Consider the following 23,047-nt stretch of genomic DNA (forward strand, 5'->3'; position numbering starts at 1 on the left):
TCTGAGGTGACACCACAGCAATCTCTGAGGTGGCACTGCAGCCCTGTCTGAGGTGACACCACAGCAATCTCTGAGGTGGCACTGCAGCCCTGTCTGAGGCAACACAGCGGCCGTGTTCCCCTCAGGCCAGCTCCTCATCACCCTCACATGGAAGGATTCCTTCCCAATATCCCATCTAACCCTGCCCTCTGGCAGTGGGAAGCCGTTCCCCCTTGCCCTATTACCATCTGCCCATGTAAAAAATCGCTCTCCCTATTTTTTATAAGCCCCCTTCCAGCACTGGAAGGTTCCCCCTTGGAAGTGCACACTGCCTTCCCATGGGAAAAGCCGTCCATACTTCCTCATTCACATCCTGCCGTTCCCAGGTCTCTCCAGTGCTGCCTGGAGCGCTGCTGCTGCTGCATTCCAGAGGCTCCGGCACCAAAATTGCCCTGGATTGCACACAAAGAGCCCTCCGTGCTTGCCTGCGACATTTTCCCCGAGGACATGGTCTAAATGATGTGAAACATGGAGTGCTGTGACTCAAGCAGCCTTCCAAGGAGGTGTTTGTGTCTGGCAGGTAAACAGGTATCGCTGATTGACGCCACCGAGCTATTTATAGTGCTCTGGCATTACAGGTGGCAGAGCAGAGCAAGGCCAAGGGATCAGCAGAGGCCTTTCCGTGCTAAAAACCCAGGGCTAAGAGAAGATCGAGGTCTGCTAGGTTTTAGTTCACTTTTTTATTTGGACTGTAATGCAAACAGGCATAAGTATTCCATAAAATCAGAAGATTGGAACTATACAGAAAGAGGTGCATGCTTCAGAACAATGTGGATACCTTGCAAACAGAGGCAGAGTCAGTCCGAGAGAGGGGCTGGAGTACATTGGACGAATGGCAGAGATTTTAGCAGCATTGAGAGCTCAGAGGTAGGGGAAGACCACGTTTCTGACCACGCTTAAAGCACTGCTATGACCAAACACAAGGCAGCTCAGCCCGCTCCCACCGCCCCCACCCCCTCGCTCCTCAGGGGAAACCCACCTTGGCACCACACAAAAAGCTACAGAACAAGCTGCCCCCTCCCCTCCACACCTAACCTGTCGTATGGGATGCAAAGTGAGAGGAAAGACGACGTGCCAGTCTTAAATCATGGCATCATTTCATAAACCGAACGAAGGCACAGTGACATGAGGAGGTGCTGAGGGGAGGGAGGAGGGAGCGGGAGGACCAGAGAGCAGCCAGGGCTTGGAGTCTCATCCAGCCCAGCAGAATTTACCCATATCTGAGGAGTTTAGAAAACCTCTGCGACAGAAAGTTTGGGAGTTGCCTGCCCCGAAGCCGCCACCCTTCCCAGAGCAGTCCCCGTCCTCGTCGTGGCACCGCCGCTCTTCGGGAGAAGGCCACCAGGAGATCAAAGAATCCAAACCAACCTTTGAGTCTTAGGCCTTTCAAAGGTGCCTAAGGGAGCCGAGGGAATAAACCCCCTGCTCCTATTACAGAAATTAATTGGCACTAAATATCGAATTCCCTGGGCAGCTGGCAGAACTCATGTTTCTAACTACATGCAATCTAAAAAGCAATGAGTCCTGGCTGAAAGTCATCTCGCTGCTCACCCTCACTGCCTGGGGAATTGTGTGCACTCTGGAAAAGCTGCAGACCACTCACAAGCTCTTTACAGCACACAGAGCCCAGGGTTTTTAAAGGCATCTCAAGGCAGCAGAGCACGGGGATCCAACCTTGGGAATTGTGGGGATTTGCCTATTTTGCAGAACTCTAGCAAAGCAGGGATTTTGCATCGAATCTCACTGGCTTCAAAGCCATCGTTTCAACGCTGGAGGTTCTGAAACACCGTCTTCTATTTCTGTTTCTCGGCTGCTGTAAAGTGTATTTTGTTCAGACATGATTCCATGCCACGATCACACAGAGAGGAAAATAAAAAAGCAGGCTCAGAAGCAAGTAGCATTAATGTCTCAGAAGATTAAGGCCGTTTTGTTGCCCTTGGAAAATTTTGAAATCTCCCTTAGCAATTACTGTAGGAGCAAAACATTTGATTTAATCCGAAACAAGCTGATATACTGTCTGCTTGCTTTCTGCTTGCTTTCTGCTTGCTTCCCCCACCCAGAACCAACACGTGAAAACAAAGCAACAAGCTCTTTCAGATCAACTGTTTCGGTGTTCAGTCTTTCGGTTTTCGAAGTATTAGGGATGCCCCTGGAAGAAAAATATTTTGCCCAATGTTTTTCCCTCACGGGTTTCTGCACCAGCCCTGCAGAGACCTGTGCACAGGAGCTGAGCCACAGCCCAGCAGCGTGTTCCTGCTTTTCCACAGCCCTGCTAAACCAGGGATTCTCAGGGCAAGGCTCACAGGTCTGACTTTCTCACTTCGAGGTGCTTCCTCCCTGCTCCCTCCCCAAAATCTGGCCAGGTAGGACGTGAATAAGGCAGGAGAGCAGCAGTGAGACTCTCACTGCTAAACAAGCTGCCACTGCTCAGCTATGAACTCACAATCTGTTTGGGTTTGGTTTTTTTTTTGTTTTCCCTGTGATTCAGTGGCTCAAAATTCCATCACAGCCAAACATCTGTAGGGGTGGAGGCCAAGAGTTTCCAGTCTACTTCATTCCGGGCACAGCAGGGAAAAGGTGGATCTGCATCACAATGCTTGAATATTTCAGGAGTTACCTGTGCTAAAATCAAGCCGGTTTTGACCCCTCCTAAGCTCTGTTTTACTTCTGGAACCGAGTGCTTTAAAGCAGCCCCCTCTTCAGCTTTCCCCCACTCCCCTGATTCCCTGTAAGACAGGCAGGGCCATATGGAAGAAGCTGGAGCTCAGATCTCCCTCGGAGGGTAGATTTCAGATGGATTGCCAGAGCCATGCATTGCAGGCACGTGCAAAAATATTGCCATCATGAAACTGCTGCTGCTGCTGCTGTGCAAGCCTGACCCTGCAAGCTGCCCAAATCCCCAGGGCCACTGAAGCCAGTGGGTGTGGAAGGCATTTTGGACCTGGGAGGACGTGGATCCTACACTGATTTTGTCCAAGTTTCAGGAAAACTTGCTCTTTTTTAAGAGCACTGGCCGAATTTTGCTCTTCCTGTTACAGCAGAAGAAATTGTTATAACAAAGAGAGTTACAGTAAAGTTGAATGGTCCTGAAAATGTGCCTCCATCTGTTCTGTAAAGGGACTGTGCTCCCCTCTGGAACTATCAACGCAATTGCAAAGTTATCTGAAGCAATTCTGAAGCTGGGAACTGGTCCCCGGTGAAAGAAGGAACAAAATTTAATTTTGAGCATAAAATTATCCTTCCAAAAAACGGTGGGTGCCCCCGGAGGGCGATGTAGTGGCTTCAGTGGTCGTATGTCAGGCAGCAGCAGCTTTGGCTTGGGCTTGGTGCAAGTCCACGAAGCTTCAAACACAGACACACCCTCTCCCCCCCCACCAGCTTGACCAAAACGGGGTCCCCGGGACGTGGAAGGTGTTCACAGACCCGTGGTGCTCACAGGTGGTGCTCAGCCTGCACCCACACCTCCCCAGCCCTGGCAGAGGAGCTGCAGAGAGCAGCTGAGCAGGGCTGCAGGTTTGCTCCCTGTGATCCCAGGGGGAATTTGCCCGCCGGGAATTTCCCTTGTCAAGCGAGGAGGGCGGGAGCAGGAGGGCGGCCCCGCAGCGACGGTCTCTTCCCAGCACAAGGCACTGTAAGTCCGTGTCCGTTCCCAGGAGCTGCCCTTGCCCAGCAGCTGGCTGCACCTTTTGGCTGGGCAGGCAGGGCTGAGGAGGAGAAGGGAGGTATCTCCGGAGGGAAGTGGCACAGGGAGCCTGGTTGCAGCCGGGATGGGGTGGGAGGCGTCGCACGCTGACAGCAAAGGGACCGCGGGAGCAACCACAGGCTGGACACGGGCTCGTGCAGCCCCTGGCTCTTCCCATCTCCTCTCCTGCAGTAGCTGTGCTCCTCCTCACTCAGGACACAACTGCAGGGTCGCTGGTCGTGTACAGACACGGTGACTCGGGGTGTGAACAGTGCCCTGCTCACCGCTGGGGACACAGAGGCGCAGGAGGGGACAGGGAGCGAGGACAGCCCAAAGTCAGAGCCACTTCTCTGGCCAGTGTGACGGGCTCAGTTCCTCACGTGTGACGAGCTCAGGCCTTCCCAGCCACAGCTGTGGAGGTGACATCTCTGTGAGGCCACTCCTGATGGCAGACATCTCATTATTTTCCTGCTGTCTCTCATAAACAGAAGAACAACAAACTCCCAGGCCGTCCTTCTGGGCAGATGAAACATTTGAATTTCATCAACAGCACAGGCACCAGATACCCTTGCACTGAAGGAGCAGCTGATTTTTGCCTGCTAGTGGACACAGCAGGCTGGGAAAACACAGAACCCTTTTCCCAGGAGTTTTCAAGTCCATATAACACCTTTCTGTGGATGATTGAAAGACCCATGAATTAAAATCTTTGCAGAAAAAACCCACTTCATAGTGTCTTGCAAATCAAATCTCCTGTTTAGAGAAGAGTCTCTTCAGTACCTGGGGAGTGAAAAGGAGCAGAGCTGCTCCAAAAGGGGAGTGGTGGTGGTGGATATCCACCAGGAAAGGGACTGGGACACTGGGTCAGGCTGGGTGTCCATCAGGTGCCCTTGCCACTGGAGCCCTGGGGGGCTGTGCAGGAGCTTGGATGGGCAGCAGGCACCTGGAGGTGACAGATTTGTGAGCTGAGCGCCCAAGGGGCACAGGCCCTCCATGTGTGACACCCCTGAGCAGCTCATCTGTGGCAGACCCCACCTCACCCTCTGCATTTATTCATGCCAGAGACATCGTGGCTACACCCACACGCCAGAAATGCCACATGGAGATGAGCAGAGTCTAGACAACTGGTGGAAGAGCCACATTTATGGAATAATAAAGCAGAGCCACAAGTTTCTTTCCCCCTGTGCTGCGGGAGAAAATGAAGCTCGAGGGGAGTGCGAAGCCCCCGCAGGCAAAGGGGATGGAGGAGAGAAATTCAGACGTCTGAGACTGACTCGACAGAAAACAGGGAATCAAAATTCCCAGTGTGGCTTGCGAGGACTGAATGGTCCTATTCAGTGGGAGCAGAGAGGAGCCCTGGGGGACATAAACTCCATGGGCCTTCATGGCAGGGATGGTGTTTCTCCTCCAGGGCCAGGCAGGGAGCACGGCCTTAAAACATGTTTATTAATTCCCTTCCAAAGGGCTCTGAAGGACTCACAGATCCAACGCCTGTTGGACGTGGGAGGGTTTTGCCATCTGCCTGGCACAGACCCCTTTGGAGACCCCCCAGAAGGCAAGGCAAGGCACACAGTTCCCTGCTGTTTGCACCGGCAGCTCAGGTGGAAGGGGGAGATGGAGGTGGCAAGTTTTGGGGTGCAGGAAAAGCAAGCCCGTTCAGCTCAGACACAGCATCCAGCAGCGATACGATTTCCAGGTGGGAGATGTTACAGCCATGCAGGCAGAAGGCAGGACAGGAGGAAACTACTTGCCAGCAACACAGGGAGAGCTGGAAAGAGGATGAAGACAAGGGAATTCCTTTGGGCACTCCCTCCTCCTCAGGCTGTACTGCTCCTTCTACCCAAGGAGGCCCAGAGCACAGAGCCCAGAGCCAGAATCAAATTTCCCCAAAGAAGAGGATGAGTTTGATTTTATTCCTTTAGCTGTGTTTCTGCAGCCATAGGGTCGGGGGGCAGGACCAGGCTCTGGGGCCTGGGAGCTGTCCCCACAAACAGTTCCTCTGCCCAAACTCCCCCGTCCCAGCAGCAGAGGGACCCAGCAAAGGGACCCCCATCCCACTGCCCGCCCTGGCTTTAGGGCACAACCCACAGGAGTGCACCGTGGGCTGCCCTTTTCCCTGCCCTGCCCTGCCTTCACCCCCAGGTCACCAAGTGCCCGGGGGGGCTGACACAAAGCTGGCTGTGCCCCTGGCTCCCTGCCCTGCTGCCAGCCCTGCCAGCCCGGCGAGCTCGGCTCTGGCCACACTGTGGCAGCATTCCTTCGTGTTTCGTACTGGGACCAGCAAAAACGAGGCCTGGATCTCAAATCCTCCCGGTGCCTGGAGGCTTTTCGCTCCCGGATTTTGGGCTGGAGTTCCTTCAAGCATTCAGGGAGTCGAAGTTGCAGAAGACGGTCACGGCACGTGGAGATGCGGCCAGGCAAGAGGAAGGAGAGGGCAGGATGAGGGTGGGAATAACCACACAGCCCGGGGCTGGGGAGCCAGCACGGCTTGTTCCGTGGGCTGGGAGAGCAGCAAACCTCCTGCAGCTGTTTTTTGTTCTGACTTTGGCTTGGGGCAGACAATCTCAGCCCCCTGAAAGCGAGCTCACCAGTGCAGCTCCCGGACAAAGCCTCTGCCGTGGCCGGTTTTGATGCTTCGCTCCGTGCAAGCCTCAGCAGAGCAGGGGCAGGAGGAAAGGACCAGCACCTGCCACCTCCAAATGCCAACCTCCTCTCCCTGCCTCCAGCCAGAGCTGCAGCCACGTCCTGCTGTCCTTGTCCTGGCAATGAGGGAGGACAAACCTTCTTCGGGGTGCGGAAGAGAGGAGGAGGAAGGACACACAAGGTCGCACGTGCTTTACCTCGCAGGCAGCTCTCCCCTGTTAAAGGGACTGATACCTCTCCGTGTTAACAGCTTGCTTTTGGGGCCAGGTTTTTGCAGCAGGGCTGAGGTGTGAGGGTGTCAGAGCCCAGAATCACGCAGCACCTTTGCAGCTGACCTCACCTCCCTCCTCACAGGAGACGTCCTGGCAGAGACAGCTCGTGCTCCCGCCGAGGGGACTGGTTCACCACAGGGATGCCACACGGATTTCTCTTGGCAGGAGGTTGCTCCACGCTGGCGTTTTCTGCTCCCAAAGCTGTGGAAGTGGCTGGGGTCTGCTGTGCCAGAACTGCCCATGGCACTGTGCTAAGGTGGAGCTGATGCTCTCCGGGGTTTCAAGACTCCTCCGCTGGCACATCCTCACCAAGGACCTGGAGCCTCCACAACCCTCCACGTGCTGCCTTCCCAATAAGCTTTGTAACAAGAGGTGCCTCTTGCAGCTGGAGTTGGAGACGCTTCTCTCCCATCCTCATGGCTTTCCAAGCTCACCTGGGAGAGGGTTCACAGCATGCAAAGTTCTGGAATGCAGCCCAGTCTCAATCTCTCCCACCAGCATCGTGGCTGCAGATGCCACAGGAGATATCCTGTGAAACCCTCTGGAGAACAGCCTGGCCCAGCAGCAGTCACTGCCACGAGCTTTTCCTCAGCATGCACATCAGCCTGTGTGTTCTGTGCTTGCTCCTCTGGGGGAGGACTTTCATGCCAGCAAAAGTGGGGACTGAGCAGAGGGAGAGGCTCACAGGGAACAGGGAGCAGAGAAAGGGGCAAACACAGCACAGAGCCCATTTAGGAGAAATCATGACACATAAATCCTGACACAAACAGACACATCTGTACCCAGGCTGCTTGGGGGGGAACAACATTCACAGGCACGAGGGCACTGCACATCATCTGCCCCCAGCCTCGGGCATATGTACAAGTCCAAAGGAAAGCCATGAAAACACGAGGATTCAGCCAAGCCCCGAGCTGGGGAAAGGGGGATCCTGGGGGGAATGACCCCCTGCTCTAGTCAAGCAACAGGACCGAGCCATTGCCCACCCCCTGCCACCTCTGCTCTCCCCCAAAACACCAAAAACGCGGGTGATCACGAAGGTGGTGATTTCATGCAGCTGCAAAATGCCCTCATGAGGAGGAGGGGAAATGTGGAGATCTGTAAAGAGCCACTGCGGGTTATAAAGCCATCGTACTTCAGTGGGGAAATCCGGGGAAGGGAAAGGGGGATGAGGGGGGGAGAAATGGCCACAGGACAAGAGCAAGAGAAAGAGGAAGAAAAGGAAATAAAAATCATCATCATCAGGACACAACAACAGGACGAGAGACAGAGCGCTTTCCATGGGCGGTTCCCCGTGGAAAAGGAGCCACCGTGTCCGTGAAATACAAAACCCAGTGCCCTCCAGCTGGAGGGGGCAGCAGGTGCTGGGACTGGTTTGGCATCCCCTTGGGGTGAAGGGTCCGGTTAGGAGCAGAAAACCCTGCAAGGGAAAGGGGAGAAAGGCCAGCCTTAGGGGGAGCAGTGAGGAGCACAGGATCATCCCGACCTGGATTTGCCACAGACAGGGGTTTCCAGAGCCCTTTGCAGCTGGGTGAGGAAGGGAACCTTTATCCCTCTCTCAGGTGCTCTGTGTACAGTGCAGACCCCAAAGCATGTGACGCCTCGGGAGAAAAATTCCCGCCAAACCTCAGGGATGTTGGGAAACCCAGAGCCAAGCTCTGGGTCAGGCTACTGAGGGCCAGCACAAGGAGCAAGATCCACTCAGCTGCCCATCCTTTATCCTAAATAATCCTTCTGCTCAGCCAGGGAAAATCCCACCATGACAGAGCTGAGCAAATGGCAGGACATGGTAGAGTGGAAACAAACACAGCAAAATGTCAAGACTTTTTACTTCTTCTGGTTGTTTTTACAATAGCAGGAAGAAAAAAATCCCTAGATCTTTCCTAACTGGGCATGGAGCATCCTGGAGACCTCTCCCACCTGCTGCATGGACACCTGGAGCCAGCCAGGTCCCCCCCTGGAGCTGGGGGGAGTCACCCCTTCCCACGGCTCTTTCCAGCCTGGAGGAAGGCAGCTGGCAGGGCTGTTTTCCTTGGAAATTCCCTTTGGATAGGACGGTGTCTGAGCACTCAGGAAGACCGGGGGGGGGGATTTGTCCTAGTGAGGTGACACCTATTTCAGAGACACCTATTTCAGGTGACTCCTATTTCAGAGCGCCAAAATCCATGCCTTTCTCAGGACCAGGGAGGTTAAGGAAGTTAAATCTTCCTTCCCCATCCCTTCCCAGTCCTGCAGCCCACGCACTTGGGAGGCCATTGCAGGGGTTAAAACAAACATGTCAACTCACTCATCCGTGTCTTTTTTGCTCTCCTCGATGAACGCGATGGACTCGGATCTAAGGCGGTTCGTCACTTCGTACGTACGCAGGGTGACTCCAAAAATATCCTCGTGGTACCGGCTGTCATCCTGAGGGACAGGGTGGCAGAGGGGAAAAAGGAGCATTTGCAAACAGTTGGTGTTGTTGCAGGCTCTGGTGTGGCGGGGAGGTGCCAAACACACGGCGAAGGGCCTGGGGTCTGTCACGGGAGGGGGTGGGATGGCAGGGCAGAGGGGCAGGAGTGAGCAGGGAGGGGAAAGGACCTTGCCAAGGTCACAGCGTGGGGCAGCCCAGGAGCTGCTCCCTGTGTTAGATCTCCTCAGCTGCTGGCAGCCCAGGGACTGCCTGGCATCAGGGGGACAAGCAGCCCAAAGCCAGCCCATGTACAACCAACTCTGGGATCCCTCAGCTCCTGGGTGGAGTGTGGGGACGTGGTTCAGAAGGGGTCATCCCACAGGAATCAGGCTGGACTATCTTCCTGAGCATCCATCCCTGGGCCTGTGTCCCAAACTGAGCTCATCTGAGCTCCAGCTGCAACATCTGGGCAATGTGATTGCCCAGGGACATCACCCTGCCAGCCACAGAGACGGGGAGATTTGGACAGGGGGCCCCACAAACTGCCCTGGTGGATGGGTGGGATGGGAGGATGGGTGGGATGGGTGGATGGGAGGGACTGCCCTGGTGGATGGGAGGTGGGTGGTCTGTGATAGAGGGACTTGAAAGTAATTCTTGTTTGAAGGAGGGACTGATCAAGGTGAACAATCCCTGCCTGGGCTACCAAGGGTGCCCACAAGGTTTTGTCCCAGTGCCCAGCAGAGCAGCAGCTCATCCCAGGAGCCCAGCATGGGCTGAGGGGGCTGCAGAGCTCCCACAGAGCAACGAGACTTCCCCTGTGCACCCAAACTTCTGGGAGACCACCCTCCTGACCTCTCCCAGACCTTGGGAGCGGGGGCAGGACCACAACCCCCCCCCAGTGCCTGTCACCTCACTCTGCCTGCGCGGCAGGAGCAGGCAGGAGCAGGCAGCAGCTGCACTGCCCGTGGCAGGGGCCGTGTGGGGTCTCAGGGGGCACACACCGCTCACCCTCAGCTTGCTGATGAAGGCGCCCGCCTCCTCCACCGACAGCTGGCCCTGCTGCCTCACGATGCGCTGGACGGTCTTGAGGACGTCCCCGGCCATGGTGACATCCCCGCAGACGTAGATGTGGCCTCCCTGCTCCTTCAGCGCTTTGAACACCGTCTGGGCCAGCTGCTCCTGCAACACGTCCTGCACGTATTTCTGAGGGAGGAGGAGGAGGAGGAGGAGGGAGATGGGATTGACTCCAGTTTCTCAGCCCTACCCACCTGCGGGCTCTGTGTGCACCAGCCACCCTTGAGGCAGCAGTGCAAGGTGACACCTCCTTGGGGGAACGAGCCTGAGCCTCACAGCACCCACAGGGACAGAAAAGAGATGGGGAAGGCGGCAGAGCATCGTCCTGCTCTTGCACGTTCACACCTTCACCATGTCTTTCGTGGCCAGGCCTGCTCAGGTGCCTGTGGGAATTCGGAGCAGGCTTTGTGCTGGCTCTGGGTGCTGTCACCCACTAGGTGACATCCCTCCTCGCCCACCTGCTTGAGAGGCCCTTTTCCCTCCCTCATCTGCTCCCACCCAGTGAGGATGGCTGCAGCCCCCCAGGGCAAAGCATGAGCAGCGTGGGCACACACTGGGGTGGTGCAGGGATGGGGATGTGCCCTGGGAATGGGGCTGCACCGGGAAGGGATGATCCTGCACACTCATGGCATGAGCTACCGGGGCCGTGCCAAGGGACGGGCACCTCCACCATGTGCTGGCTGGCCAGGGCCACCCAGGGCTGCCCGGCAGCACCACAGCAGTGCCCACCACACACCTTTGGTTTGTCTGGCTCCCGGGAGTAGGCTGTGTACAGCTCTCTGAAGACACCTTGGGCTTTGGCAAAGAGCGTCTCCTCCTTGTAGATGTGGTCGATCCTGGACTGCCGGCAGCCAAACACCAGGACCATGGGACAAGGCTTCAGCCCTGGGGAGGATTGGAAGCAGGTAACCCAGGGATCACCGATCCCCAGTTTCTGTAAGCCACCTCCCTCCAGACCTGCCAGCAGACCCACTGGGACATCCCAGGCAGGAGACTGGACCCCTCCATCCCTCTGCCACCAGCCCAGGGTTCCCAAGCAGTGCCTGAGATGAGGTTCAGGAGGGACGAGCGTTGACCCACCTTTGTGCTGGATCTCAAAAAGCCGCTGCTGCCAGAAGCTGCGGAAAGGGGCGATGCCGGTGCCGGGGCCGATGAGGATGCAGGGCACCTGGGGGTCCTGGGGCAGGTGGAACCCCGGGGCACTGCACACACCAAAGACACCAGTTAAACCCAAGCTCCCTCCCTCGCCTCTGCCCACAGCCAGCTGAGACAGCACCTGGGCAGGGAGGGGTAGAAAACGAGGTGAAGTCCCAGAGAGCAACATTTTAGCGCAGAACTGCACCCGAGGGCTTTTGCTCGCAAATCCAGCCTTGTTTTCTCCCACCATGAGAAGAATTGAGGGCAGACATCCCATCCTGCAAGGGGGCTCACCCAGTCTTTCCCACCCCTTGTGGAACACTTACCCCCTTACAAAGCAGGGCACCACTTCATCGGGCTGTATCCGATTGAGCCAAGAGGAGCAGACTCCGTGGTGGATTGGCCCTTCTCCATCTGGGAGGGGAGGGAAGGAGGTCTGTACCTGACACACCAGCCAACAACTCCAGTTGTCTTCTTTCCTAAAACCCTCCCTGCTACATCCCACATGAGCACCTCACTGAGACAGTCAGTGTCTCTGCACCCATTCCCCTTGTAGAACTTGGTAGAACTGGCACTCAGATCCCTCCGTGGAGCTGCCCAAGTTCACCCAGAACCCGGGAGATTTGGGCCTCCACAATATTTAGGAAGAACCTGACTCTTCTTTGGTCCTTTTTGGCAGGAGCAGCATTGTGCTGTGGTGCTCCCAGGCACAAGCCCTCCGTGGCAGCCCCAGATGGATGTCCCCGTGTCCCACCTGCTGTCTTCTCTGTGTCCCACTGGCTGCAGGAGCACCAGGGCCCTGCCCATCCACACCATCCCCAGAGCTGCTTGGGCAGGTACAGACATTTTCCTAGGAGCAATGTGGACTTTGAGGTGGGAAAAGAGGGCCCTACACGGAGCTTGGATTATGCACCTCACCCAGACACGGCACCTCTGGAATAAGCTGACACTTTATGGACGGTTGTTCTCCATAACATGGCACAGCCGTGCCATGAGTTGAGGGAATCTGGTCACTCCAACAGGTAGAAAGGCTTTAAACACCATCTCTCTGCCAAAGGTTTTGTGGTGTTGCCCATGTGTCCAGCTCTGGGCCCCTCAGTTCAGGAAGGCCCTGGAGGGGCTGGAGCAGGTCCAGAGAAGAGCAACAAGGCTGGGGAAGGGACTGGAGCACAATTCCCATGAGGAGAGGCTGAGGGAGCTGGGGCTGTTCAGCCTGGAGAAGAGGAGGCTCAGGGGAGACCTCCTCACTCTCTGCAACTCCCTGACAGGAGGGGGGAGCCAGGTGGGGGTTGGTCTCTTCTCCCAGGCAACTATCAGCAAGACAAGAGGGTTTGGTCTTATGCTGTGCCAGGGGAGGTTTAGGTTGGATATTAGGAAGAAATTCTTTACAGAGAGGGTAATCAGACATTGGAATGGGCTGCCCAGGGAGGGGATGGATTCTCTGTCCCTGGAGGTTTTTATGGTAAGACTGGATGTGGCATCAGTGCCATGGTCTGGAAACCACAGCGGGGTTGGATCAAGGGTTGGACTGGATGATCTCGGAGGCCCCTTCCAACCCAGCTGATTCTCTGATTCTCCGATTCTCTGATTCTATGATTCCATGATTCTATGATTCTATGATTCCATGTGCTGCTGCTCTGCCCCTGCTCCCCCCAGCCCGGTACCTCTGGTGCGGTAGGAGACCACGGCCACGGTGAGATGGACCTCGCCCGGGTACAGCTCTGGGGAGGAGCTGATGGAGTAGTAGCGTGGCTGGAGGAGGGGGAGCTGTGTGAGCAGCAGCGTGGAGGGCATCTGCACCGAGGGGAACTCCTCCAGCACCTCCACGATGGTGGGGTTCTTGGACCACTTCCACTCCTCGTATTCCTGCAGGCCCTGGAGAGAGGGAGGGAGGAGAGAGCTGCAGCATCCACCTCTTCCAAGCCAGGTGCCTCCACTGATATCCCACCAGGTCCATAACAAAGGTGGGTGGCAGTGAAGGCAGGGCAGGATGAGCCCTGCTGCCATGGGTGGAGACTCAGCCTCACCACAGTGTGGGATGAAAACGCCCTGGGGTTGTCATTGTCCCCCAGGGCCTTGGAGAACCTGGGGCTTGGGTTCCTTACCTTGCTGAGGACCTGCAGACGTTTCTTCTCCGTCTCACTGGTGGCCAACAAAGCAAACTGCTGCAGCAGCAGGGGCGTGGGAGGGGTGGTGATGTCCAAATAGTACTTAAAAGCCTGGAAGATGGTGCACGGTGGGACACGGTTCTCGTCTGTCCAGTTGCTGATGACACCTGCCAGGAGGGAATGCAGCACAAGCACAGGATCAGCACAGGAGCCAAGGTGGGCAAATCTCTGCTTTCATCCCCCATGTCAGCTCTGAGACAGTGGATTACTGTGTTCCAGCTCTGGTTACACTGTGCATGGCTGTGTCAGACTTATCCCTGAAATACAGTGTTGGGATGGTCCATTCAGCACCCCCTAACTCTTCTTTCCAGTCCCAGACGTTGCTCTTTCTATGAAAATATAAATACCTTTAATTTTCCCAAGGAATAAGGAAATATCTTCCCCAGGGCCCTGCTCACCCTTCAAACCCTTTCTCTACATCCCGAGTGCAGAGGAGCCGCAGCTCTGGGCAGAGGAAGGTTGAAGGAGGTGCCCCCAGTCCAGGAAAACGCAGCAGCGAGACGGGAAATGATTTCTCCTGGGGGCCACCCAGCACCCTGAGGAGCTGCTGCAGGAGCTGGGCGAGGAGGAGAGAGGCCACCCCTGCAGGAGGTGGCCCTGGTTACCTAGAGCCGTGCTCCTCTCCTCCAGCAGCTCCACCTTCACCAGCTGGTTGGCCGGAGGGGCATCTTCAAGCCTGTCGATCAGGGCGTTGACCAAGTCCTCGTGGTTCCCTGGAAACACCCCCAGGTGGTCCCCGGGCAGGTACTGCAGCCCCTGGTGCCCCTCGGTGTGCAGGCGCAGGAAGATCGTCAGGCGGCTGCAGGGAAAGGAGGGAAAGGAGGGAAAGGAGGGAAAGGAGGGAAAGCAGGATGTGTTTTTGGGGGAGTCGCTGAGCTCTGGCCTCGAGAGCTGCTGGGCGTGCTGGGCACTGGTGGCACGGCCGAGCCGCGGTGCCCCCTGAGCGTGTCCCCAAGGTCACAGCAGGGAGAGGGGACGCTGCATCCCCCGCCTCCCACCCCATCCCGTGCCGCTGACTCACCCTCGGGGGCTTTTCAAAAAGGGGAAAAAAACCAGTTTAACCTCTCGTTTCAGCAATTTGATCGTTTCTTTGGCTTCCCATCCCCCGGGGCTAATTGAGGCGGCAGCAGCAGAGATCTCGCCGGGCACAGAGGCGGGGAACACCCCTCCCCGGCTTCACGTGGCTTCCAGCATTACTCAGGGTTTGCACAGAGGTGGATTCCACGGGGCGTTCAGGGGTCAAGGGCAGCAGCACTGCGTGCACGGGTGCTTGGGTGCACCACCAGGGTGTCCAGCTCCCAGGAGAGCTGCACTTCCTACCTGGACTTGGGGCTCTGCAGGTTCTGGCGCGTGATCAGCCGGGCTGCATAGACGCGTTTTTTGTGGATGCTGTACAGTCCTGAGGAGGAGAAGTGTCAGGGAAGGAATTCAGCAGAGGCTTCTGGCTCTCACAGGGCTGTTGGTCACTGCTGAGGGCTCAGCCCTTCAGACCAGTGCTGGCCACAGCCAGAGGACCACGGGCTCAGCACCCTCCTGCACAGCTCCAGCGAGCCTGGGGGATCAGAAACCCCAGGGGAAAAGCAAACACGTGTCCCTTTTGTCAGTGACCCAGGAGGACTCTGAGATGCAGGGATGTGCCCTCATGTGCCCGCAGGCACCTCTCGCTGCCAGGGCCACCTGGCTGGCAGGGAAGAGCCTGGATTTGGGAAGAGCTGAGCAGCCAGTGCGGCAGATCCTCAGCTGCAGGAGCCGTGCTGAGGGGCCAGGTGTCGCTGGGCTGGACCTGCCGTGGAGCGGCATTGGACGGAGAGAGCTTGGAAAGATCCCAGGTTTCCAGCTCCCTGGTTCAAAAAATGGGGTCAGGAGGAGGGAGATCAGATCATCTCCAAACATCTCTGTTACGGACACAGACAGGGACCAGCCAGAGGGGCCTGAGACCATCACAAGCTGCTCCCTGGGCATGTGATGGCGGTGAAAGGCAGGGCTGAAACGCTGGGAATTTAACACAGAACAAGCAAGGAGGTTTGGCCCCTTTGTCCTCAGTAAAACCCACTGTGTCTCCTCCACCTGCCCCACCAGCTGACCCCATCTTCATACCTTGTGTGAGCTCTGGGGCCTCGGCCACGTAGGTCAGCCGAAACTTGCTCCTCTTCCAGCTGCGGTCGTTGCTGATGAGGGAGTTGTTTGCTTTCTCGATGTTGACGTCGTCCCCCACGCAGAACACGTCACACGCTGCCTGCAGCACACACCAGGCTCTCAGGCATCCCCCCCTGCCCCTGGGGAGCCCCCTTGTCCCAGCCCACCCCTGCCAACCGAGGAGAAGGAGCCCCCAGCACGCAGGGCTACACCAGTGGCCACGGGCGTGCCTCGTGGTGCCCTCCTTCCCCAAACATCTGGGATAACACAGTAATTCAACCCAGTGCTCCCCCTCGGTGTGCAGCACAAACCAGAGCATCACCTCCACCAAAATACGGAGCACCCCGGGCTGGGGTGGTGCCAGAGTGTCCCAGAGCAGGGAAGGAGAGGCTGGGTTTTGATCCAGCTCTAACCAGCAGTTGTGCTCTGTCCCTCTGTTCTCCCCCCTGCTCCTCCCCGGAGCACCAGGGAAGCGGGTTTACCTTGAAGACCTTCTTGGCCCAGGTCCTGAAGGACTCCTCCTGGCCGCAGAGCTCGTCCCCCTCTCCCATGCGGAGGATCCTCTCCCCACCCAGCTCCTCCAGGAGCGTGTCCACGGCCCGGGCGAAGGCGCAGAAGTGGGGGTAGGCACGTGAGCCCAGCCCAAACACGGAGAACCTGCGGAGAGGTGGCTCAGCCGTGGCTGCCCAGCTGGGAGGGACACTGGCACCCCCCTCTCCTGCCCCACCGCCCCCCAGGGAGCGTGGAGGGGTCTGCAAGTGGCTAAAATACACCATGTGTGGGGTAAGAGCTGGGGGGCAGACGGGCTCTGTGCAGCACCGGCTCCTGCTCTGTCCCTCCTGCAGCAGGAACTCCTGCCTCCCGCCCCGTGCCCTTTACCTGACGTTAGCCAGAGGCCCCGTGCTCTCAAAGTTGTCCCTGGAATCAGGGCCATCACTGGAGGATTTCCGAGCGTCCGAGTAAGAGGAGACGCTGTTGAAACGGACCTTGTAGCTCCTGTGAACAGCAACAACAGCCAGTGTTCCAGAGGTGACACCTGGGGGGGGGTCCTCCCCGGGGACCAAATTGTGCAGGACACCCAGCCAGAGCTCAGGGTTCAATATTCCATGTGCTCCCTCCCAGGGTTAGGCCACCCACGGTCACCTCCATGAGGTCCTTGGCCACCCCATTGTCCCCAGTGGTGCAGAGCTGACGGGACCTTTGGCACCACCTGTCCTTCCCTGGCAGCACACAAGGTCGGGTGTATGTCTGAACAGATATTCTGAGGGTGTTTTTTTCATTCATAGGAAGTGGAAAATAAATTTAAAAGAAAGAAAAAAAAAGGAGCGAGAGAAGAAGGGGGAAGGGGAGCGGAGAAAAAAAAATCTGACAACAGCAGAAGTATTTCTGAATCGAACCATCTTCAAAAATTGCTCTTCACAAGGGTTTCTAAATATACTGGCAGAGCAGCGAGGCTGTGGTGTGTGCATGAGTCACGGCAGACCTCCTGCACCCGGCACGGCATCACAGAGACAACCCCGGAGAGAAACCACTGCCAGGGTCACAGAGCCCTGGGCTCCAGGTCTGCTCCACAGCCTCCTCCTTCCTTCCTTCCTTCCCAGGTTTCCACGCTTTCCTGCTTCACTCCACCTGCTTTGGTCCACTTCTTCCTCTGCTGTGCCCGTGTCCTCCCCCCGGGTCAGCCCAGGTTGTGTGGGGAGGGCAGGGCAGCACAACCCACGGGCTGGGCACAAAGCCCAGATTCCCCAGGGGGGTGCTGGGTCCGAGGTTGGGGCACCAGCAGCTTTTGCTGCAACGGGAAGGTCTCTGTGGTGGGAAATGACTGCTGAAGGACGGGCTGCATTGAGTAGCAGGTCCTTAAATAGGAATGGCTGATGAATGCCCCGGAAAACCCTTGGAAAACCCTTGCTGGAAGACGTGAGGAATCAAATCTACAACCACAGCACAACCACAGGGCTGTGGTCAGAGAGCTACAGCCACAGTGCCTTGGCAGGCTCCTCCAGACACTGGGATTTAGAGAGGCCACCCTACTCTGAGGGGTCTCAGCCACCCTCAGCATTCCCTGTTGGACACGGAGCTGGGAGTGGGCAGGAACTGCTCTCTCCAGTTCTATTCTACAGACCCCAGGCTGACACTGTCCCTCTTCCCCAGACAGTCTCCTCCAGGTCTCCTTTTCTCACTGCAAAAGCTTTTTTCCATGTTTAACATCAGCAAAGCCCTGGACATGGACTGGGGCAATCCCAAGCACAAATACAGGTTGCCCAGAGAAGCTGTGGCTGCCCCTGGATCCCTGGAAGTGTCCAAGGCCAGCTTGGACGGGGCCTGGAGCAACCTGGGCTAGTGGGAGGTGTCCCTGCCCATGGCAGGGGGTGGCACTGGAGGAGCTTTAAGGTCCCTTCCAACCCAAACCATTCCATGATTCTGTGATCTCTTCCTGCTATCCAGAGCTGTGACCTCTTGGCCTGTCTTGCAGGGAGCACAGGCAGCAATTTATTCCCTCCACCTCTGCAGCCACCTTTTCCATCTACGAAATCTGCCACCTCACTCCCTTTCTGCCTCCTTTCCTCCAGATAAAATAGCTCTCGCCCTTTTGATCCGTCGCTGTTTCCAGCACTCTGCCCACTTTTGCTGTCAGGTAACGGAGCCACAGGCTCTCCTGGCTCTCAGAAACTCCTGCCAGCCCTGAAATTACACTTAGAGGTGACTGGGACAATGAGCCCTGAGCTTTTTATAAACTGGGCTTTTTATCCTCCTCAAATCTGCCTGGCTCCTCACGGGCGGCACCGCCGCACCCAACCCGGTGTTGCACCCCAAAAAGTGAAGATCCTCGGGGTGAGAACCACGTGTGAAATGGTGCAGACACCTCCAGGGCATGCCTGTTTTGTCGGCTGTCCCCATTAAGGCACGAGGCCATCAGGAACCGGGTGGGTTTTCAGCAGCCCTGCGGGGATCCCTCGGAGGACTTGGCTGCTCAGCAAGGGGACAACTTCGGGGCTGCGGCGTGGCCAGCACTGGAGAGCCACAAATTGGTGCCTGTCACCGCCCTGCAGCCCCACCCACGCTGCTCAGGCAGAAAGGCAGGGCCGGGAAATCCCCCTGCACCCCCCTGCCCGGGGCTAATTCACCCGTAATTAAGGAGCAGCCTTTTGCCAGTTGTTGACTGGGCAGACATTCCAGAGCAGAGCAGTGTCCCGGTTCAGTGGAATATATTCCTATTAGTAGCTAAAATCAGAGACCCAAGTGATTATTAACACTTTGTCTGCCCTCCCTTCCCAGCCTCTGGAATGTTGCACAGAGATGCTCAAGGCTCCAATCTCCCAGCGAGGGGGGATTTTCTACAACCCCGGATTCTGTCTCCAAGGCACCAGTTCCAGACTCGCTGTTACAAACATTGCAGGGTTTATAACAGCTCTTATTTTTCCCTAGAAATATTTTCACACGATGCATGAAGTTAAATTTGGTTCCCGAGCCCTCCCTCCACCTACATCCACATAGCAGGGAACTCCCTTCTACCTCCAACTCCTACTATTTTTGTGTCTCCTGGACAGCCCCAGCTCTCAGATTGGATGATTTTGGGGAAGTTCCTACTTTTATTTGTTTGTTTGTTTTTTTTTTTTTCATAGATTCCTGACTCTTAAAGCTGAACAAAGGAGCTTTGAAATGGAACTACAAGCTGGAGTCCACAGGCCCAGTGTGTTTGTCCTCCCTGGGACCTCCTCTCTCTCCATTCCCTGCTTCTCCAGGCAGGTCCCATCCCTTGGATCTTTGCAAACGTGACGCCTGCATGAGGATTTCCCACTCCCTTCTGGGAGGATGAAGGCCAAGAAGCAGGGTATCCTGCCTGGGGGGGCTGCTGGGGTTTGGACTGGGGAGGGAGGGGTTTGGAATGCTCTTACTTCCTCTCCTCCAGGTGGGAGTTGGGATTCTTCATCTCCATCAACGCGCAGCCAAATTTCTGCAGAAAGGGAATAAAAAAGGCCGTCAGTTTTGCCGGTCTCTGCAGGAAATGAAGCTGTGATCAGTGACTGTGAGTGGGAACAAGCAGATATCCCTATTTCTGAGCAGGCTGGGTTTAGGCAGGTCCAGCACCACGTGTCACACAAAGCCCAGACCTGTCCTGGGCCATTCCAGCCCAGGCTGGGCGAAAAGAGGATGTTCTTCCCCATGTCCCAGTGCCTGTCCCCTGCTGCAGCCCCCACCCCTGTGCTCTCTCCTACCTCTCCATTCTCAGGGGGGTCCCCGTTGCCGAAGGTGCTGGTGACCACCAGGACCATGGTTTCGTGCTCCAGGTGCACGACGTCGTACTCGTCCATGGACATCACCTGGGAGGGGACAGAGAGGGCAGCAGGAGCTGGGGAGATCCACCACCAGCCAGTCTGCTGGGATGGAGCCCATTCCACCCGGAGATGGGACATGTCCCTGCTGACTCCATGCCGGTGCTCTGGCAGAGATCTCCCCACAGGGAGGACGAGGACAAGAGCCTTGAGGGACATGGGCAACCATGGAGCTGCCACTCAAGAGGCTGTAGGAATATGTGTGCTACAATGCAGGAGTATTAGCTGGAAAAATTCCTGTGCAGGTGTCAACCCAGACCCTGTGTCCTGGTTAAAACAGCTGGGACCAGCTCATCACTGGATGGGTGTAACCCAAAACTGTGTATTCCAGAGCCTTCCAAGCCATTGCCCAGAAACTGTTATCAACAGAGCATTTGCACCCTCTGCCCAGAGCAGCCCTGACCCCTCAGGCTGTAAACTGGGTGTTAAGAGGCCTGGGAGACAGGAGGGTGCTCCTGTCCTCACACCCAGTGTGGAACTCCCCGTCCTGAGGGAGGTACTGGGCATTCCTGCCTGAACTGGAGGATAGATAATCTTGGGGTCTTGGGACTTTTTTAACCACTTGTGGGATCCAGAGGAAGACTGCGGACCACCACTCTCGACTGGACTGCAACCACCACTCTCAACCAGACTGCAACCACCACTCTTGACCAGACTGCAACCACCACTCTCAACCAGACTGCACCACCACTCTCACCAACAGGTTTTCCCCTCTCCTTTTCCTTTGGACTCAGGGGGCCCAAAGAACATCACTCTGTTCATGCCCCAGGGTGCTGGGTTATACATTTGGGTTTTGTGGGTTAAAACCAACTGTTTGTCTGTATAATCGTACTTATTGTATTATTTTATTAAATTGTTATTCTGATTTATAATCTCTCTTTTGAGTTGAGTTCATTTCCCCCGCCGGTTTACCTTAAACCAGCACACCCTGGGAGCTGCTGGAGTCCCTTGGCAGCCAGGAAGCTCCACAGGCATCGAACCACGTATTTTCCAACATCCATATATATTTCCTTGGCCCACCCATAATTCTGTGCCCACCCCCTTGCAGGAGTCAGGAGCTGGGGCAATACCTTGGCATCGAAAGCGTGTTTGAAGATTTCACACAGAGTTTTTGCATAGACCTGGGACTTCCCCGTCTCCGTGGCGTACAGGATGGTGGCCTTGACCCTCTTGGCCATGGCCTGTCCCATCAGCTTGGCCGAGAACTTCACAGCCCTAGGAAGCAAGAGGGGAATCCCAGTAAGAGAGTTTGCTGTCAGTGCCTCTAGCCCAGACCCTTTTATTCATTATTAAATGAACTGTCTGCCTTAAAAAGTTGCAGCGTCACTTCTTTTGTGAAGCTGTGGAAGAGCACGTTCATCTTGACTTGTCAGAGGGGAAGAGTGGATGGGGGAGCTTGAGCATGGAGCTGAAACACCTGAATGGGTGTAAGGAGGAAAATGCTAACCCAGGTGTGGGGTGGGATTTCTGCAGGGGCAGAGAAGCAGAAGAAGAATTGGGGGTAGAAGTCACTGAAAGCACTGGCCAGGTAACGTCACAGGAAAAGCTGGAGACCAGCCAGAGCTGAAGCAACAGGAGGAACAGGAGCTTCTCCATCCCTTTAAACCCAACCTGTCTGCCTTTCTGCAGGAGGTGTCTCAGCCAACCTCACACCTACAGCCCTGAGACGCCAAGGAGGTCAGACAGAGCTGTCTGCACCCCCTCTCATCTGCACTGCGGTGACTCTGTGACCCTTCCTGGCAGGGAATTTCCTCCCAGGGCCCAGGGGTTGCCCATTTCTCTGAGCCGTGCCCAGCTGCCTCCCGTGGCTGCAGTCGTGACCGGCCGTGTGTCCTCCAGTTCTCCCCACGGGCTCAGCTCTGGCAGAGGGGCCTGAGAGGTCACCAGCCTCTCCAATCCTGGCCAAGGTGCTGCAGCACTGGGAATGCTGACTGCCTGTCTGTGGCATCAGTGGGAGCACCGTGACAGGGCACAGGGGAGACACGAACCACTTTTGGGGCACTGAGCCTGCTGTGGCCAGTTTGTCATGTTAGGGCCATTCATAATCACATCAACACTGTTTCTCCTAAGTGCAGAGTATCTTCACCTTTTCTAAGTGGACCATCAAGCCTTTAAATGGGGCCACCAGAGGTCTGGATTTAGCCTGATGCTGCAACAGGGAAAGGGCAGTTTTTGGGAGGCTGAGAGAGCACAAAGCAGCTCTGTGGCCTTTGCAAGAATAAGGGCTGCTTGGTTCCCTTTGCCAGGGGGATCAGACCCTGCCCCAGGTTCTGCAGTTCAGCAGGACTCCTGCATCCCCTTCAGATGAGCTGTGGGGAATAGACACTGCAGCTGGGCTGGTCCCACTGCTGGGAGAAGAGAAGTCCAGCTTCCCACTGCCAAAGAGGGAAGAAATGCTCTGGGAGAATCACTTAGGGAAAAAAAAAAAGGGAGGAAAGAAGAGGTAGAAACCGCCCCAGGATGGTTCATCCTGCCTCCCCTGGGCAGCTCCTCTCCATGTCAAAGTCAGCCTCGGGAACATTTCTAGTTGCTGCTCTGTGACCACTCCTTTGCTTTCCTATGGGGGAAATGTCCTCTGTCCCCAGGACTTGCACAGTCCCCAGAGGAGGGAAGGGGCAGGACAGGCAGGGAGTGAAGGTTTGAAGGCTCAGATTTGGCCAGAACCAGCACAGCCTGTCTGAGCAGGCACAAAACCCCCCTGTGACCAGTGCCAAGCACAGCACTCGGGGCTGCCGGGCTGGGTCTGCCCCTCGTTCAGCTCATCAGCTCAGACTAATGGGGAATTACACAAATAATTCCTTTTCCCTCCATCGGGAACAATGGAAATTTTTTTTCTTTTTCTTTTTTTTAAATTACCTGCCACGCTCACATTTTCATCAAGCCATCCCTCACCCGGGCACACACCGACACAGGCATTGTTTCTCCTCCCTCAATGGCCCAATTAATCTCCCCCGTGCTCTCCCCAGCCCGGGCTCAGCTCCGGTGTCAGCTGAAGGAGCACATTCATCAGCTGCTGATCATGTTTATGGATGCAGCTCGCAGGAGGTGACAGCTGAAGAGTGGGAACAAACCGATGGGAGGGGCTGGTGGGAGCTGAGGCGTGGGGAGCTGCCGTGAGGAGCCAGGGCCACCTGGCAGCCTGGCCACCAACCCGGGGCACACCCAGCCCTCCCCAG

General features: G+C 56.3%; 1 protein-coding gene and 2 long non-coding RNA genes across 6 annotated transcripts in view; 2 read left to right on the forward strand and 1 right to left on the reverse strand.

Moving 5' to 3' along the window:
- Positions 1-704: 704 nt before the first annotated feature.
- NOS1 (nitric oxide synthase 1) overlaps positions 705-23,047 on the reverse strand; it is a 78,661-nt gene continuing 56,318 nt past the window's right edge. For all 4 annotated transcript variants that reach the window (XM_017831342.1, XM_017831341.1, XM_017831340.1 and 1 more), the window contains exons 14-29: positions 20,942-21,086; positions 19,755-19,859; positions 19,434-19,492; positions 16,417-16,533; positions 16,020-16,194; positions 15,499-15,637; positions 14,722-14,800; positions 14,007-14,200; positions 13,339-13,508; positions 12,898-13,108; positions 11,560-11,647; positions 11,177-11,298; positions 10,833-10,981; positions 10,031-10,225; positions 8,918-9,036; positions 705-8,050 (exon numbers count right to left, since the gene is read on the reverse strand). In XM_017831342.1, coding sequence (XP_017686831.1) covers positions 8,035-8,050; positions 8,918-9,036; positions 10,031-10,225; positions 10,833-10,981; positions 11,177-11,298; positions 11,560-11,647; positions 12,898-13,108; positions 13,339-13,508; positions 14,007-14,200; positions 14,722-14,800; positions 15,499-15,637; positions 16,020-16,194; positions 16,417-16,533; positions 19,434-19,492; positions 19,755-19,859; positions 20,942-21,086 — 2,083 coding nt within the window. In that variant the 3' untranslated portion in view covers positions 705-8,034. The remainder of the gene's footprint in view (positions 8,051-8,917; positions 9,037-10,030; positions 10,226-10,832; positions 10,982-11,176; positions 11,299-11,559; positions 11,648-12,897; positions 13,109-13,338; positions 13,509-14,006; positions 14,201-14,721; positions 14,801-15,498; positions 15,638-16,019; positions 16,195-16,416; positions 16,534-19,433; positions 19,493-19,754; positions 19,860-20,941; positions 21,087-23,047) is intronic.
- Positions 12,878-13,701, forward strand: LOC108505395. The gene is made up of 3 exons (XR_001877489.1): positions 12,878-12,926; positions 13,106-13,197; positions 13,496-13,701. It is a non-coding gene; the product is annotated as an uncharacterized LOC108505395 (long non-coding RNA).
- LOC108505396 lies at positions 16,648-19,505 on the forward strand. The gene is made up of 3 exons (XR_001877490.1): positions 16,648-17,098; positions 19,161-19,369; positions 19,448-19,505. It is a non-coding gene; the product is annotated as an uncharacterized LOC108505396 (long non-coding RNA).

The sequence above is a fragment of the Lepidothrix coronata genome, unplaced genomic scaffold, assembly GCF_001604755.1.
Source record: "Lepidothrix coronata isolate B3197 unplaced genomic scaffold, Lepidothrix_coronata-1.0 Scaffold189, whole genome shotgun sequence".
NCBI classification, from domain to species: Eukaryota; Metazoa; Chordata; class Aves; order Passeriformes; family Pipridae; genus Lepidothrix; species Lepidothrix coronata.